Source organism: Martes martes, assembly GCF_963455335.1.
Source record: "Martes martes genome assembly, chromosome: 2".
Classification (NCBI taxonomy): domain Eukaryota; kingdom Metazoa; phylum Chordata; class Mammalia; order Carnivora; family Mustelidae; genus Martes; species Martes martes.
In genome coordinates this window covers 152,259,501-152,273,406 of record NC_137889.1, presented here as the reverse complement: position 1 = coordinate 152,273,406, position 13,906 = coordinate 152,259,501, and the positions used below count along the sequence as shown (strand labels likewise).

The following is a 13,906-nucleotide window of genomic DNA, read 5'->3' as shown; positions in this document are numbered from 1 at the left end:
AAGAAATCCAGAATAATAAGCTATTGAGAAAATCCTCAGATATTTGGAACTTATACAGAATACTCCTAAATAATCTATTAGCTAAAAAATAAAATCACAGTGGAAATGAGAAACTACTTCAAATTCAATAATAATAGGACATGTCAGAATTTGGGAGAGATAGCTAATGAAGGCAATTCATAGCTTTAAATACTTCTACTTTAAAAAGAAAGCTCTAACATCAATTATCTGTGTTTTCGACTTAAGAAATTAGAAAAGGATAAGGAAACTAAATCTGGAAGGAAAGATATTAAGTAAAATTGGAAGGTAAAATAAAGATCTTACTAGGTAAAGGTAAAATAAAGATATTTTAAATAAAGATATAAAGAAGGTAAAATAAAGATATTAAAAATAAAGATATTAAATTAAATTGGAAAGAAAGATAAGAGCAGAACTCCATGAAACAGAAAATGGGCTAATAGAAAAAATTAAGAAAACAAAATTTAGTTCTAGAAAATTATATTCTCACACTAAGAATGATTAGGGAAAACAAGAAAGAGGAATGAAAGAGGGACATCCCTATAGATTCTATAGATATTAAAGGGAAATAAGGCAATTCTATGAACAATCTTTTTATCAGTGATTTCACCAAAAAGCAAATTCCTTGAAAAATACAACTTACCAAAAATGGCACTAGAAGAAATGGAAAATATAAGTAACTCATGGCTGGGTGATGGACATTGGGGAGGATATGTGCTACAGTGAGAAAAAAAATTAAATTGATTTTAAAAATTCTCTAAAGGACAACTCCAGCCCCAGTTGATGTCATTAGTGAGTTTTATCAACAATTTTATTTTTTTATTTTATTTTCAAAGATTTATTTATTTGAGAGAGAGAGAGAGAGCATGAGCAGGGGGAGGGGAAAAGGGAGAGAGAGAATCCCAAGCAGACTCCCGGCTGAGAGCAGAGCCTGATGTGGGGCTCCATCCCAGGACATCAAGATCATGACCTGAGCTGAAATTGGGAGTTGGATACTTAACCTACTAAGCCATCGAGGGGCCTTTTATCAACTATTTCAAAGAAGAACTAATAGTAGTCTTACATAAGCTCTTTCAGAAAAAAGAATGTAGATACCCCTTAATTTGTTTTATGAGATCAGCATAACTGGTACCAAAACCTAACGAAGACATTTAAAAGAAAAGAAAATAACAAATGGACATTCTTCATGAATGCAAAATCCTGTACAAAATATTTGGAAATCAAATCAAAGGATATATAAAAAGGATAGTACATCATGATCAAGTAGGATTTCCCCAGGAATGTGTTGGTTTAACATGTGAATAGCATTCATGTGAATTCGCCCATTAAAAAATAAAGGGAAAAAGTAAATAATCATCTCAGTAGATGCAGAAAAGCATTTGACAAAAGTTAACATCCTCTCATGATAAAAAGTGTGCAGTCCATGAATAGCAGGGAAGTTCTTCAGCCTGAAAAAGATAATCATGATAAACTACAGCAATATACCTACTGGTGAAATGTTGAACACTTTCCTCCTAAGATTGGGAACAAGGCAAACATTCTGCTCTCACTATTTAACACTGTTCTGGCCTGTCCTATAAAGCAAGAAAAAGAGCTACAAATGAGAACAGAAGAGTAAAAAATGTCTTATTTACAGACAGAATGATATGATTGAAATACTCAATGGTGTTAAGACATAACTCTAAATTGAATTATAGATTCAGTTCAATCCCAAATACAATCCTAGCAGCTTTATTTGTAGAAATAAATAAGCTCTTTTCAATATTGAAGTGGAAAAGCAAAGGACCTAGAAAAAGAAAAGAAGAACCTTGAAGAGCCAAGTTGGAGGACTCAGGCTACCTGATTTTAAGACATTATGAAGCTAGAGTAATGCAGACTGTGTGGTATCAATATACAAATAAACAAATTGATCCATGAAAAATAATGGAGTGTCCAGAAATAGACCCACCAAAAGATGTTGGATTCATTTTTGTTAAAAGTGCCAAGGCAATTCAATGGAGGTAGGAAGAGTTTTTCATCAAATGGTGTAACTGAATCAACGTATGAAAAAAAATGAACTTCAACCCTAACTTCACCCCATGTACAATAACTAACTCTAAATGTATAATGTAAAACAATAAAGCATAGGAGAAACTCTTTGGAATTTGGGAGTACATGGTAATTTTTTAGGATATGAAAGCACTAATCATCCAAGAAAAAAGTTGATAAATTGATCTTCATCAAAATTAAAATTTCTGCTAATTAAAAAATACTATTAAGAAAATGAATAAACAAATCACAGGCTGGAAAAAGTTATCCAGTCTGCATCCAGAATATATAAAGAATTGCTATAAGCCAGTAATAGAAAAGACAAATATAGTTTTAAATGGACAAAATGCTTGAACACACTTGCAAATAAAGAATGGCACATAAGGACATGAATATGCACTTCACATCAGAGTCAGCAGGGAAATGCAACTTAAAATTACAGTGAGATACCATTTCACACCCCCCAGAATGACTAAAATTAAAAGTACTGAAGACACAAAATATTGACTATGATGTGGAGGAACTGAAATGCTCATACGTTGCTGGTGGGAGCATAACATGGGGCAGTACCTCAGAAAACCATTTGATAATTTTGTAAAAAGTTAAGCACACACTGGGGCACCTGGGTGACACAGTCTGACTCTTGGTTTTGGCTCAGGATGTGATCTCACCGTCGTGAGATTGAGCCCTGCGCTGAGCTCCGTGGTTAGTGTGGAGTTGGGTTGAGTTTCTCTCTCCTTCTCTCTTTGCCCCTCCCCTCCAACAGCACGTGCTCTTAATCTCTCTCTCTCTCAAATAAATAAATAAATCTTTTTTTTTTTTTAAATTAAGCGTAGGAAGAAAACACCACTGACATTCCAGCAAACTCTGCAGAGATGCCTATTGCGTGGCATCCTTTTACATCACTACACAGGATAAATGCTTAAAATCCCCATCTCAACCAGTTATATTTGAATTTCTCACCTGGTTCAAATGTTCAGCTCTAGGTAAGGGAAGGTCTCCTCCAAAAAGATCCATGAGCATCTGTGCTAGAATACAGAAGAAACCACTGTAGTTTTAAGCCAGCATCTTCTCATTCATGCTCTATCCATAAAAACCTGTGTGCTACCCTGCGGTATATCCCTGGGACAGCCAGTCAAAGGCATGAGCCTGCTTTGGAAAGTGTCAAGTACTGTATTCAAGTAAAGTATTATTATTTCACTATTTTTTTCATCTGCAGGAAGTGTTGTGAAATTAGACTAGAGAGGCCTCTTTTTTTATTTAATTTCTTTTCAGTGTAACAGAATTCATTGTTTATGCACCACACCCAGTGCTCCATGCAATATGTGCCCTCCATAATACCCACCACCAGGCTCCCGCAACCTCCCATCCCCCGCCCCTTCAAAACCCTCAGGTTGTTTTTCAGAGTCCCTAGTCTCTCATGGTTCTTCTCCCCCTCCAATTTCCCTCAACTCCCTTCTCTCCATCTCCCCATGTCCTCCATGTTATTTCTTATGCTCCACAAATAAGTAAAACCATATGATAATTGACTCTGCTTGACTTATTTCACTCACCATAATCTCTTCCAGTCCCATCCATGTTGATACAAAAGTTGGGTATTCATCCTTTCTGATGGAGGCATAATACTCCATAGTGTATATGGACCACATCTTCCTTATCCATTCGTCCGTTGAAGGGCATCTTGGTTCTTTCCACAGTTTGGCGACTGTGGCCATTGCTGCTATGAACATTGGGGTACAGATGGCCCTTTTTTTCACTAAATCTGTATCTTTGGGGTAAATACCCAGTAGTGCAATTGTAGGGTCATAGGGAAGCTCTATTTTTAATTCAGAGAGGCCTCTTTTTCAGAGCCCCAAGGACTAAGCCCCATAACCAACTCCAAGCTCTCAGTCATTTTTGTTTGTTTGTTTGTTTTAAAAGATTTTTTTTATTTATTTGACAGAGGTCACAAGTAGGCAGAGAGGCAGGCAGAGAGAAGGGGGAAGCGGGTTCCTGCCGAGCAGAGAGCCAGATTCAGGGCTCGATCCCAGGACCCTGGGATCATGACCTGAGCTGAAGGCGGAGGCTTAACCCACTGAGCCACCCAGGTGCCCCTCTCAGTCGTTTTAACAGCCAATCATTAAGCACCCGCTGAAACCTTTGGGCTCCAGCTGAATCCTAATTGTGCAGTAACACTTAGAACTGTGAGTCAGGTTACTTTCTTAAATCCACCCCGCTCACCCCGCTCCCTGCCATGGGAACTCCCTTCTCCCAGCCCCAGGTGGTCATGTCGTTCCCAGCCCTGGATCTTTTGTGATTTGCACCTCTCTGTCTTCAAAGGATTGAAGTGCCCCTTAAGGAGGGAAGGGACCTGCAACCTCCACTGCACTCTTTGCTGAAGGAGAAGGCGCCAGAAATCCAGCGTCTACAGGAGGAGTGGCAAAGCCAGAAGGCTAGATTGCAGGCTCAGGTAGGACAGCCATGGTGGGGAGGTGCCCTCCTGCTGGTGGAACCCCGCCTCCTTCTCCTCCTTCCAGACAATGTTGGAAATACATACAGAACCTGATTCATGTCCGGGCTGGGAGGGCATTCTAGGTCAGGACAAGGTGGGATTCTTGGTTCTCCGTATTCATTCATTTATTTAATAACTCCTGTGGCCCATGAGCACCTCCTGTGAGCTAAGAACCTTCTAGAAAATTGGAGTACATCAGTGAACAAACCCAGGCAAAGTCCTGCATTACAGCACTTGTATTATAGCAGAGGAAGTGGGAACAGACCCAAAATACCAGACATAAGAAAGAAGTAAAGCACATAGTATATTAGAGGATGATCAGATTTTAGGAAAAAGGGAAAACAGAACAAGGTCAAAAGGATTGAGAGGCTGTCTGGTGATGGGGGAGTGGGTGTAATACTCAAGGGAGTTTTCAGGGAAGGCTTTAGGGGTCCCCTCTTCAATGTGTCTTGGATGGCTTGCATCTCAACCCATCTGCCCTTCAGACCTGACATTCGTGGCTCTAGCTGAGAAGCCCCTAGAAGACTGGCCATCACAGGTTTTTCAAGGTTACAGCACTCCCCTTCAGAGTTCCCTCAGATAGAGGAGGTTCAGCTGGGTCAAGGAGATATCCATTGCACTTAGTTGTTTTCAAGCCCCTCAGGAAGGGAAGGGGGAGGGAGAGGGCACAGCCTGAGGGCAGGATGCCGTGGGGGGGCAGGTCTCCCAGATGCAGCAGGCTCTGGAGCAGTGCGCCAGCACCTACAGGGAGGACCTGCAGGAGCTCAAGCAACTCTCCGACCACGAAAGGGAGAAGCTGCAGCATGAGCTCCAGGAGACCATTCAGCAGAACCAGGCCGTGAAAGCCCAGCTCGAGGCCTCCCACCAGCGAGCCCTGCGCACGCTTGAGAAGGCCAAAAATCAAGAACTCAAGGTAAGGGGGAGAATTAGGAAGTCCACTACTTACTGAGCCCTTGCCGTGGAAGCATCTGTCGAGCGCTAGACGGGGTGCATTTTGTACATGATCTCTAATCCCTACGTGAATCTTCCAGGGTCACTATTATCACATTCCCTTCTTCCAGATGAGGAAAAAGGCTCAGAGGGATTCAGTAAGTTGCTCAGGGTCACACAGCTAGGATGTGGCCATGCAAGAATTCACACTTAGGTCTATTTGGCTACTTGTACTGCGTCTCCCTATTTCTATGTGACTTTGATAACATAAGAACAGTTTTATGACTTGGGCAATGTTGTGCACGATGCATGCTGGGGGGTCGGACTCACATGGGAGACAAAAACAGAGATGGCAAGTTGGAAAGTTGGGACAAGCAGGTCAAGTGCACCATGATGTGTAATCCAGCAGGAGCAGGTTTCGTCCGTCTCCTACCTTCTACTTTCCCAGAAAGCCTTTGCTCCTGCTCCCTCAGGAGCAGGGGCTCCCACTAAGACTGTCACAACACACTCTCTTCCTCGGTTATAGCAGTCTTTATGCTCTATCTAATGACTTCCTTATACCATCAGATCTGCCACCTGAACCTGCTTGGGGCCAAGAAACATCTGTGTCTGTTCAGACCCTGAATCTCTTCGTAGTTCAGGATAGCTCCTTAGAAAAGGGTCTCACTGAATTACAGTTTCAAGTTTAATTTCCTCTTCTATACACTGGGGGTATTGAAATCCACCTCTTTGAGATGTCCATGAATAAGTGTAAAAATGGATTTCTGGTTTTAAGGTGACAAAATAAAGGCTTTTGAATCCTTTCTTATTGGAAACCATCCAGGAAACAATAAGGAAACACAAAGCCGAAGCATACTCCGATTCCAGATAAAGCAGAAGGCATCTGTGCCCTTGAGCCCCGCTACATGAGAACAGGACAGAAATGAGGAAATAGCATGTGGCCTCACAGAGTGGAGAAGCTCGAGCCAAAGTACCTGCAGAGAGAGGACGAGAATCAAGCTGATTCCATGGCAGAGCTCAGAAAGGCTCAGGAATTGGAGGTAGCAGTTATCACAGAGGCAAGAGTGAGATGAGGAATATGACTGACATAGAATGTCACATTCCCAACTCAGTCAGCACAGGCAAGCAATTAGCTCTCCCTTATTTAAAGACAAGAGACAGGGTGGGGGGAAATCCCTGGATAAACTGAGCCAGAGAGACTCTGAATTAGGAAATATGATTCACAGGAGCTGGGATGAAGCTTGGGTCTGAGAATAGGTTCAGGTGAAAATCTGTATACTGAGCTATTCGTTGGACCACTGCCACCTCTCTGTGGTCCCCAGAAGTGCATTCTCCTGCTCAGCTCCAGAAGTCAAGCAGCTAGTACTTAAGCACTCCCTAAGTAGGAGACTGGAGAATGTTCTCTGGGGAAATTAAACCATCCTAGAGAAAAGACCTAGATTCTCACATTTGTGGACTTCCAGTAAAATTGCTGGTTGGCCATCTGGTCACCTTCCAGAGGAGCCCAGCACCCAGCGGACCCTCTTCCAAGTAGCTCCATCTCAGTGTTCCATCTTTAATAAGAAAGCACGGCAATTACTAAACTTTTTAGGGAAGCCTCTAACATGGTAGTTGGTATCCAAAATAACTGGGGGAGATGGAACAGACTCAGAAGAAATGGCTAATGCAGTCAGCAGAAAGAAAAAAAAAAGCTTTGAGTATTGATCTCCTCAAAATTAAAAGATGATGTTTGCATCCGTGAAAGAACAACATGCTATTTGTAAAGGAGGGGCAATTAGGTTAAGGAAGAGCTCTTTAGATAAAAAAATATGATCACAGGAATTCTAAAAGTCAGGAAATGAGTTGAAATGGAAAAAAAATGAAGAAACCTTCCAGAAACCAAAAGGAAAAAAAAAATACAGTGAAATGGGTGGTTGGAGAGAAGGAACACAAAGTGTAGAGACACAACTGGGAGGCTCATATATAATAATTGGGAGTTCCAGAAAGAGATAAAGGAGGGGGAAGTATTTTCTTTGTTTTTTTTTTATTTATTTTTCTTAATTGTTTTTATTTAGATATAATGTATTATTTGCCCCAGGGGTACAGGGCTGTGAATCACCAAGCTTACACACTTCATAGCACTCACCGTAGCACATACCCTCCCCAACGTCCATAACCCAAACACCCTCTCCTTACCCCCCACCCCCAGAAACCCTTTTTGTGAGATTAAGAGTCTCTTATGGTTTCTCTCCCTCCAATCCCATCTTGTTTCATTTTTTCCTTCCCTACCTCCCAAACCCCCCACTCTGCCTCTCAAACTCCTCATATCAGGGAGATCATATGATAATTGTCTTTCTCTAATTGACTTATTTCACTCAGCATAATACCCTCTAGTTCCATCCACATCGTGACAAATGGCAAGATTTCATTTCCTTTGATGGCTGTATAGTATTCCGTTGTGTATATATACCACATCTTCTGTATCCATTCATCTGTTGATGGCTAGGTTCTTTCCATAGCTTGGCTATTGTAGACATTGCTGCTATGAACATTTGGGTGCATGTGCCCCTTCGGATCATTACATTTGTATCTTTAGGGTAAATACACAGGAGTGTGATTGCTGGGTCTTAGGGTAGCTCTGTTTTCAACTTTTTGAGGAAATTCCATGCTGTTTTCCAGAGTGGTTGCACCAGCTTGCATTCCCACCGATAGTGTAGGAGAGTTCCCCTTTCTCCACATACTCTCCAACATCTATCATTTCCTGACTTAATTTTAGCCATTCTGACTGGTATGAGGTGGTATCTCATTGTGGTTTTGATTTGTATTTCCCTGATGCCAAGTGATGTTGAGGACTTTTTCATGTGTCATCTGGATGTCTTCTTTGCAGAATGTCTATTCATGTCCTCTGCCCATTTCTTGATTGGATTATTTGTTCTTTGGGTGTTGAGTTTGAGAAGTTCTTCATAGATTTTGGATACTACCCCTTTATTTGATATGTCATTTGTGAATATCTTCTCCCATTCTGTTAGTTGTTTTTTGGTTTTGTGTACTGTTTCCTTTGCTGTGCAAAAGCTTCTGATCTTGATGAAGTCCCAAAAGTTCATTTTTGCCCTTGCTTCCCTTGCCTTTGGTGATGTTTCTAGGAAGAAGTTGCTGCAGCTGAGGTCGAAGAGGTTGCTGCCTGTGTTCTCCTCAAGGATTTTGATGGATTCCTGTCTCACATTGAGGTCTTTCTTCTATTTTGAGTCTATTTTTGTGTATGGTATAAGGAAATGGTCCAGTTTCATTCTTCTGTGTGTGGCTGTCCAATTTTCTCAACACCATTTGTTGAAGAGACTGTCTTTTTTCCACTGGACATTCTTTCCTGCTTTGTTGAAGATTAGTTGACCATAGAGTTGAGGGTCTATTTCTGGGCTCTGTACTCTGTTCCTTTGATCTATGTGTCTGTTTTTGTGCCAGTATCATACTGTCTTGATGATGACAACTTTGTAATAGAGCTTGAAGTCTGGAATTGTGATGCCACCAACTTTGGCTTTCTTTGTCAACATTCCTCTGGCTATTTGGGGTCTTTTCTGGTTCCATATAAATTTTAGGATTATCTGTTCCATTTCTTTGAAAAAAATTGATGGTGTTTTGATAGGGATTGCATTAAATGTGTACATTGCTTTAGGTAGCATGGCATTTTCACAATATTTGTTCTTCCAATCCATGAGCATTGAAAGCTTTTCCATTTCTTTGTGTCTTCCTCAGTTTCTTTCATGAGTACTTTATAGTTTTCTGAGTACAGATTCTTGGCCTCTTTGGTTAGGTTTATTCCTAGGTATCTTATGGTTTTAGGTGCAATTATAAATGGGATCGACTCCTTAATTTTTCTTTCTTCTGTCTTGTTGTTGGTGTATAGAAATGCAACTGATTTCTGTGCATCGATTTTATATCCTGACACTTTACTGAATTCCTGTATGAGTTCTAGCAGTTTTGGAGAGGATTCTTTTTGGGTTTTCCACATAAAGTATCATATCATCTGCAAAGAGTGATAGTTTGACTTCTTTGCTGATTCAGATGTCTTTTATTTCTTTTTGTTGTCTGATTGCTGAGGATAGGACTTCTAGTACTATGTTGAATAGCAGTGGTGATAGTGGACATCCTTGCCGTGTTCCTGACCTTAGGGGAAAAGCTCTGTTTTTCCCCATTGAGAATGATATTTGCTGTGGGTTTTTCATAGATGGCTTTGATAATATTGAGGTATGCACCCTCTATGCCTACACTGTGAAGAATTTTGATCAAGAAAGGATGGTGTACATTGTCAAATGCTTTTTCAGCATCTATTGAGAATACCATATGATTCTTGTTCTTTCTTTTATTAATGTATTGTATCACATTGATTGATTTGTGAGTGTTGAACCAACCTTGCAGCCCTGGAATAAACCCACTTCGTCGTGGTGAGTAATCCTTTTAATGAGCTGTTGGATCCTATTGGCTAGTATTTTGGTGAGAATTTTCCCATCTGTGTTCATCAAGGCTATTGTTCTGTAATTCTCCTTTTTGATGGGATCTTTGTCTGGTTTTGGGATCAAGGTAATGCTGGCCTCATAAAATGAGTTTGGAAGTTTTCCTTCCATTTCTGGTTTTTGGAACAGTTTCAGGAGAATAGGTATTAATTCTTCTTAAAATGTTTGGTAGAATTCCCCTGGGAAGCCATCTGGCCCTTGGCTCTTGTTTGTTCGTAGAGTTTTGATGACTGCTTCAATCTCCTTACTGGTTATGGGTCTGTTCAGGTTTTCTATTTCTTCTTGTTTCAGTTTTGGTAGTTTGTATGTTTTTAGGAATGCATTTCTTCCAGATTGTCAAATTTGCTGGCCTATAGTTGCCCATAATATATTCTTATAATTGTTTGTATTTCTTAGGTGCTGGTTGTGATCTGTCCTCTTTCATTCATGATTTTATTTATTTGGATCCTTTCTCTTTTCTTTTTGATAAGTCTGGCCAGGGGTTTATCAATCTTACTAATTCTTTCAAAGAACCAGCTCCTAGTTTTGTTGATTTGTTCTACTGTCTTTTGGTTTCTATTTCATTGATTTCTGCTCTTTATGATTTCTCTTCTCCTGTTGGGTTTAGGCTTTCTTTGCTGTTCTTTCTCCAGCTTCTTTAGGTGTAGGATTAAGTTGTGTACTTGAGACCTTTCTTGTTTCTTGAGAAAGGCTTGTATTGCTATATACTTTCCTCTCAGGACTGCCTTTGCTGTGTCCCACAGATTTTGAGGAGTTGTGTTTTCATTTTCATTTGTTTCCATGAATTTTTTCAATTCTTCTTTATTTTCCTGGTTGACCCATTTATTCTTTAGTAGGATGCTCTTTAGCCTCCATGAATTTGAGTTCTTTCCAACTTTAGAAAGGGAAAGTATTTTCAAAGAAAAAATGAACTCCTTAGAACTACAGGAGAAAGGCCTCTACCAAGGCTCATCTTGAAATTTCAGGACACCAGGGAGACAGAAGAAATTCCAAAAGCTCCCAGTGAGGAAAAGTGATTCCAGACACAAATTACTTGAATCAGAATGTCATGGGACATCTCACAGACAGCAAAACAGTATACTAGAAGCCAATGCATAATTCTGAGAAATTCCATTACAACTATTAATAACTGTAAGAATTGAATACAAATATAGACAGGCATGTAAAATATTAAGGAATTTGCCTTCTGTTCTCAATTTTCTGCCTCTCACTTCCCAATTCACTCTTCCCTGTCTGCCTTGCAGTAATGACCCAGATTCCTGAAGCATTTCTCCTTCGCAGGGAGCACCATGTTAAGCTTTGTCAGTAGAGGGCACTGGAGGCACCTTGCAGGAGGAGAGAGGCTTCTTCTCTTCCTGGTTCTGGTGGCTGTGTTTTTGCTTTGTCTCTGGCTTTAGTTGCTCATTGAAGAGCGACATGGCTGTGTGAGGACATCTGGTGTTCCTCTGCCCCAGTAAGCTCACAGTGACCTCACAGACCTGGCCTGGGCCCAGTGACTGCTTTCCTGGAAGGAAGGCAGTCTTCACACCAGCACAGCTTACTCTGACTCTCCCTGTGATCCCCACCCTCACTGGCCACTGTTGCCTGTAGCCCAGAGATTTGTTTTCTGTGAGCCTCCTGAGACAAATACCATCATCTGCTCTGGCCCTCACATCTGCATGGGCACCCCCATTCTCTCCGAATATCACCCACCTGTGGCTCCTCTGTACTATGGAGGGTTGTTCCTGCTCGACCAGTAACTGGACCAACAGTGGCCTGGATAGCTCAGTGATCTTCTCCACCAGTAAGCTACCACCATACCTTCTCCGACAAGGTCTGTATCCGAAACTGGGGAAGGATTCCCCCCTTCTAAGTTGTCCTCATCTTGGGTACTCTCTCCCAGCCTCAGGACACCCTGGAGTTCTCTTTGTATCTCTAGAGTTACTCTCCTGTAATAGCACAGTAATTTTTTATATTGAACTCCTACTTAAATTACTGTGTGGTTTCTGTCTCCTATTGGCCCCAGGCTGCTGTGCCTTCCACATGCTTTTCCTTAGGAAGTTCCTTGAAGAGTGCCCCACCCAAAGGAGGGAGCAAGCCAAGGATTCTGGAATAAAAGGGATCTAGGATAGAGGAATTCAGGGTAGGAGAAGAAGGAAGAGGAAGGAGCCCAGCTATGCCGCTGGCCCTGGCCAAGACAACAGCTCAGTCCAAGCTGGAGCAAGAGGACTGAGGTCTCAGAAGAGCAGCTCTAGGATAAAATAAAACTACTGGATTTTCTGATCCATTTGCCCATGTAGAAAGTTGCATTGAACGTATTTAACACACACACATGCACACACACAAATGTTTTACAAAGCTTTTAGATGTTGAAGGAAGACTTAACCAAATATTTCAAGAAAGCTAAGCAATTTTTTTTTAAATGCAGCAAGCTATTAATGCAAGGAAAAACAAAAAGTTGTGCAGGTAGGCATTAATCATAATAGTTTTGCTCGGGGACAAACTGTATGTACTCATAATAACAAAAGTGTTGAATATATTCCACTATATTAAAAAAAAATGTAATGATATGTGAGGAAGGGAAGGGGGAGATTGTATGAGACCTAAAATCCTCATCTACCCAAATGCAAAGAAAATTCTTAGTCTTGAAAATAACCAAGACAGAGCAGAATGGAGATTCTAGCCTGTTAATGGTGGCAAATACCTGAATAAACAACTAGAAGAGTTGTCAGAGCTTTCCTCCAGAGAGCAGAGTGCTGAGAGAGGAAAAAGGAGGGTTTTCCTTTCTTTTAATACTATTTAACCCTTTATACCATATGCATGCATTGCCCTGATAAAAATATACAATAAGCCTTTAAAAAAAGAAAAAAGAAATGAAATAATGCATGTGGACTGTCTGGTTTTTAATAGGTGTTTAAAAAATGTGAGTTCTCTTCTTTTATTCTTTTAAATCTTTTTCCAATTTGACTTGCAATTTACAACAGCTCCGGTTGATGAGATGCCAGGTTGCTAGGTGGTGGGTAATGCTGGCCTTTGTGTTCTCCTGAGCTTTACCTATCCAGGCTGTAGACTTAGCTCCCAGGGGAAGCAGGGGGTTGTGGCTCAGCAGTGGGGGTGGTGTTCCAGGGCTCCCCTGGATGGAAGGAAGGAGCCTTTGAGCCCCTGCCTCCTCAGCTCCACCCATCCCCCCCATACCTTGCAGGTCTCAGCTCTAGCCCCTGGAGACCCTACAGGTTCATGGGGTCCTTGTTGCTGGCTCAAGTCCGATGATTCCAAAGTGACACCAAAGAATCAAGTTCCAATTCTAATTTAAAATACCAGATATATAGTCATTCCTTGTACAGGATTGTGAGGAGGAGTGGGATGCATGGGTTCAAATCCTGGGTCTGCCACTTATAAGGTGTGGGCTCAGGCAATCTCTCAGTTTCTTTGTGCCTCAGGTTCCTCATTTATAAAATAATAAATACTAAGACTGTTGAGAGCATCAAAGGGATAACACATGTAAAGTACTTAGAACCATACGAAGCTGAGTAAGAGCTTGCCTTTGTCCATTCAGGTTGCTGTAACAGAACACCACAGACTGAGCCGCTTGGAAACAGAAATTAATTCCCCACTGTTCATTCTGGAGGCTACAAGTACAAGACCAAAGCACCAGCTGGCCTGGTGTCTGTTGAGCATTCACTCCCTAGTTCACAGACAGCCACCTCACTATAACCTCACAAGGGAAAAGGGGTGGGGGAGCTTTTGTGAATCTCCTTTATGAGAGCACTGAATCATGAGCGCTTTACTGTCCTGACCTCATCAACCCCCAAAAGTCCCACTCCTGATGCCATCCCATGGGGGATCAGTTTCAACCTATGACTTAGGGCGTGGGAGGGGGGTTGGGCAGAAACATCCAGTCCATAGCAGAGCTTCATTTTTAAAGATTGGCTGTTACTGCTCACTCGTTGACCCTGAATTATTTATAGAACAG

At 41.3% G+C, this 13,906-nt stretch overlaps 1 protein-coding gene across 1 annotated transcript in view; it reads left to right on the top strand.

Moving 5' to 3' along the window:
- FAM184B (family with sequence similarity 184 member B) overlaps positions 1 to 13,906 on the top strand; it is a 159,430-nt gene that overhangs the window by 127,259 nt on the left and 18,265 nt on the right. Inside the window, exons 9-10 of the mRNA XM_080796825.1 lie at positions 4,366 to 4,495; positions 5,238 to 5,450. Coding sequence (XP_080652951.1) covers positions 4,366 to 4,495; positions 5,238 to 5,450 — 343 coding nt within the window. The remainder of the gene's footprint in view (positions 1 to 4,365; positions 4,496 to 5,237; positions 5,451 to 13,906) is intronic.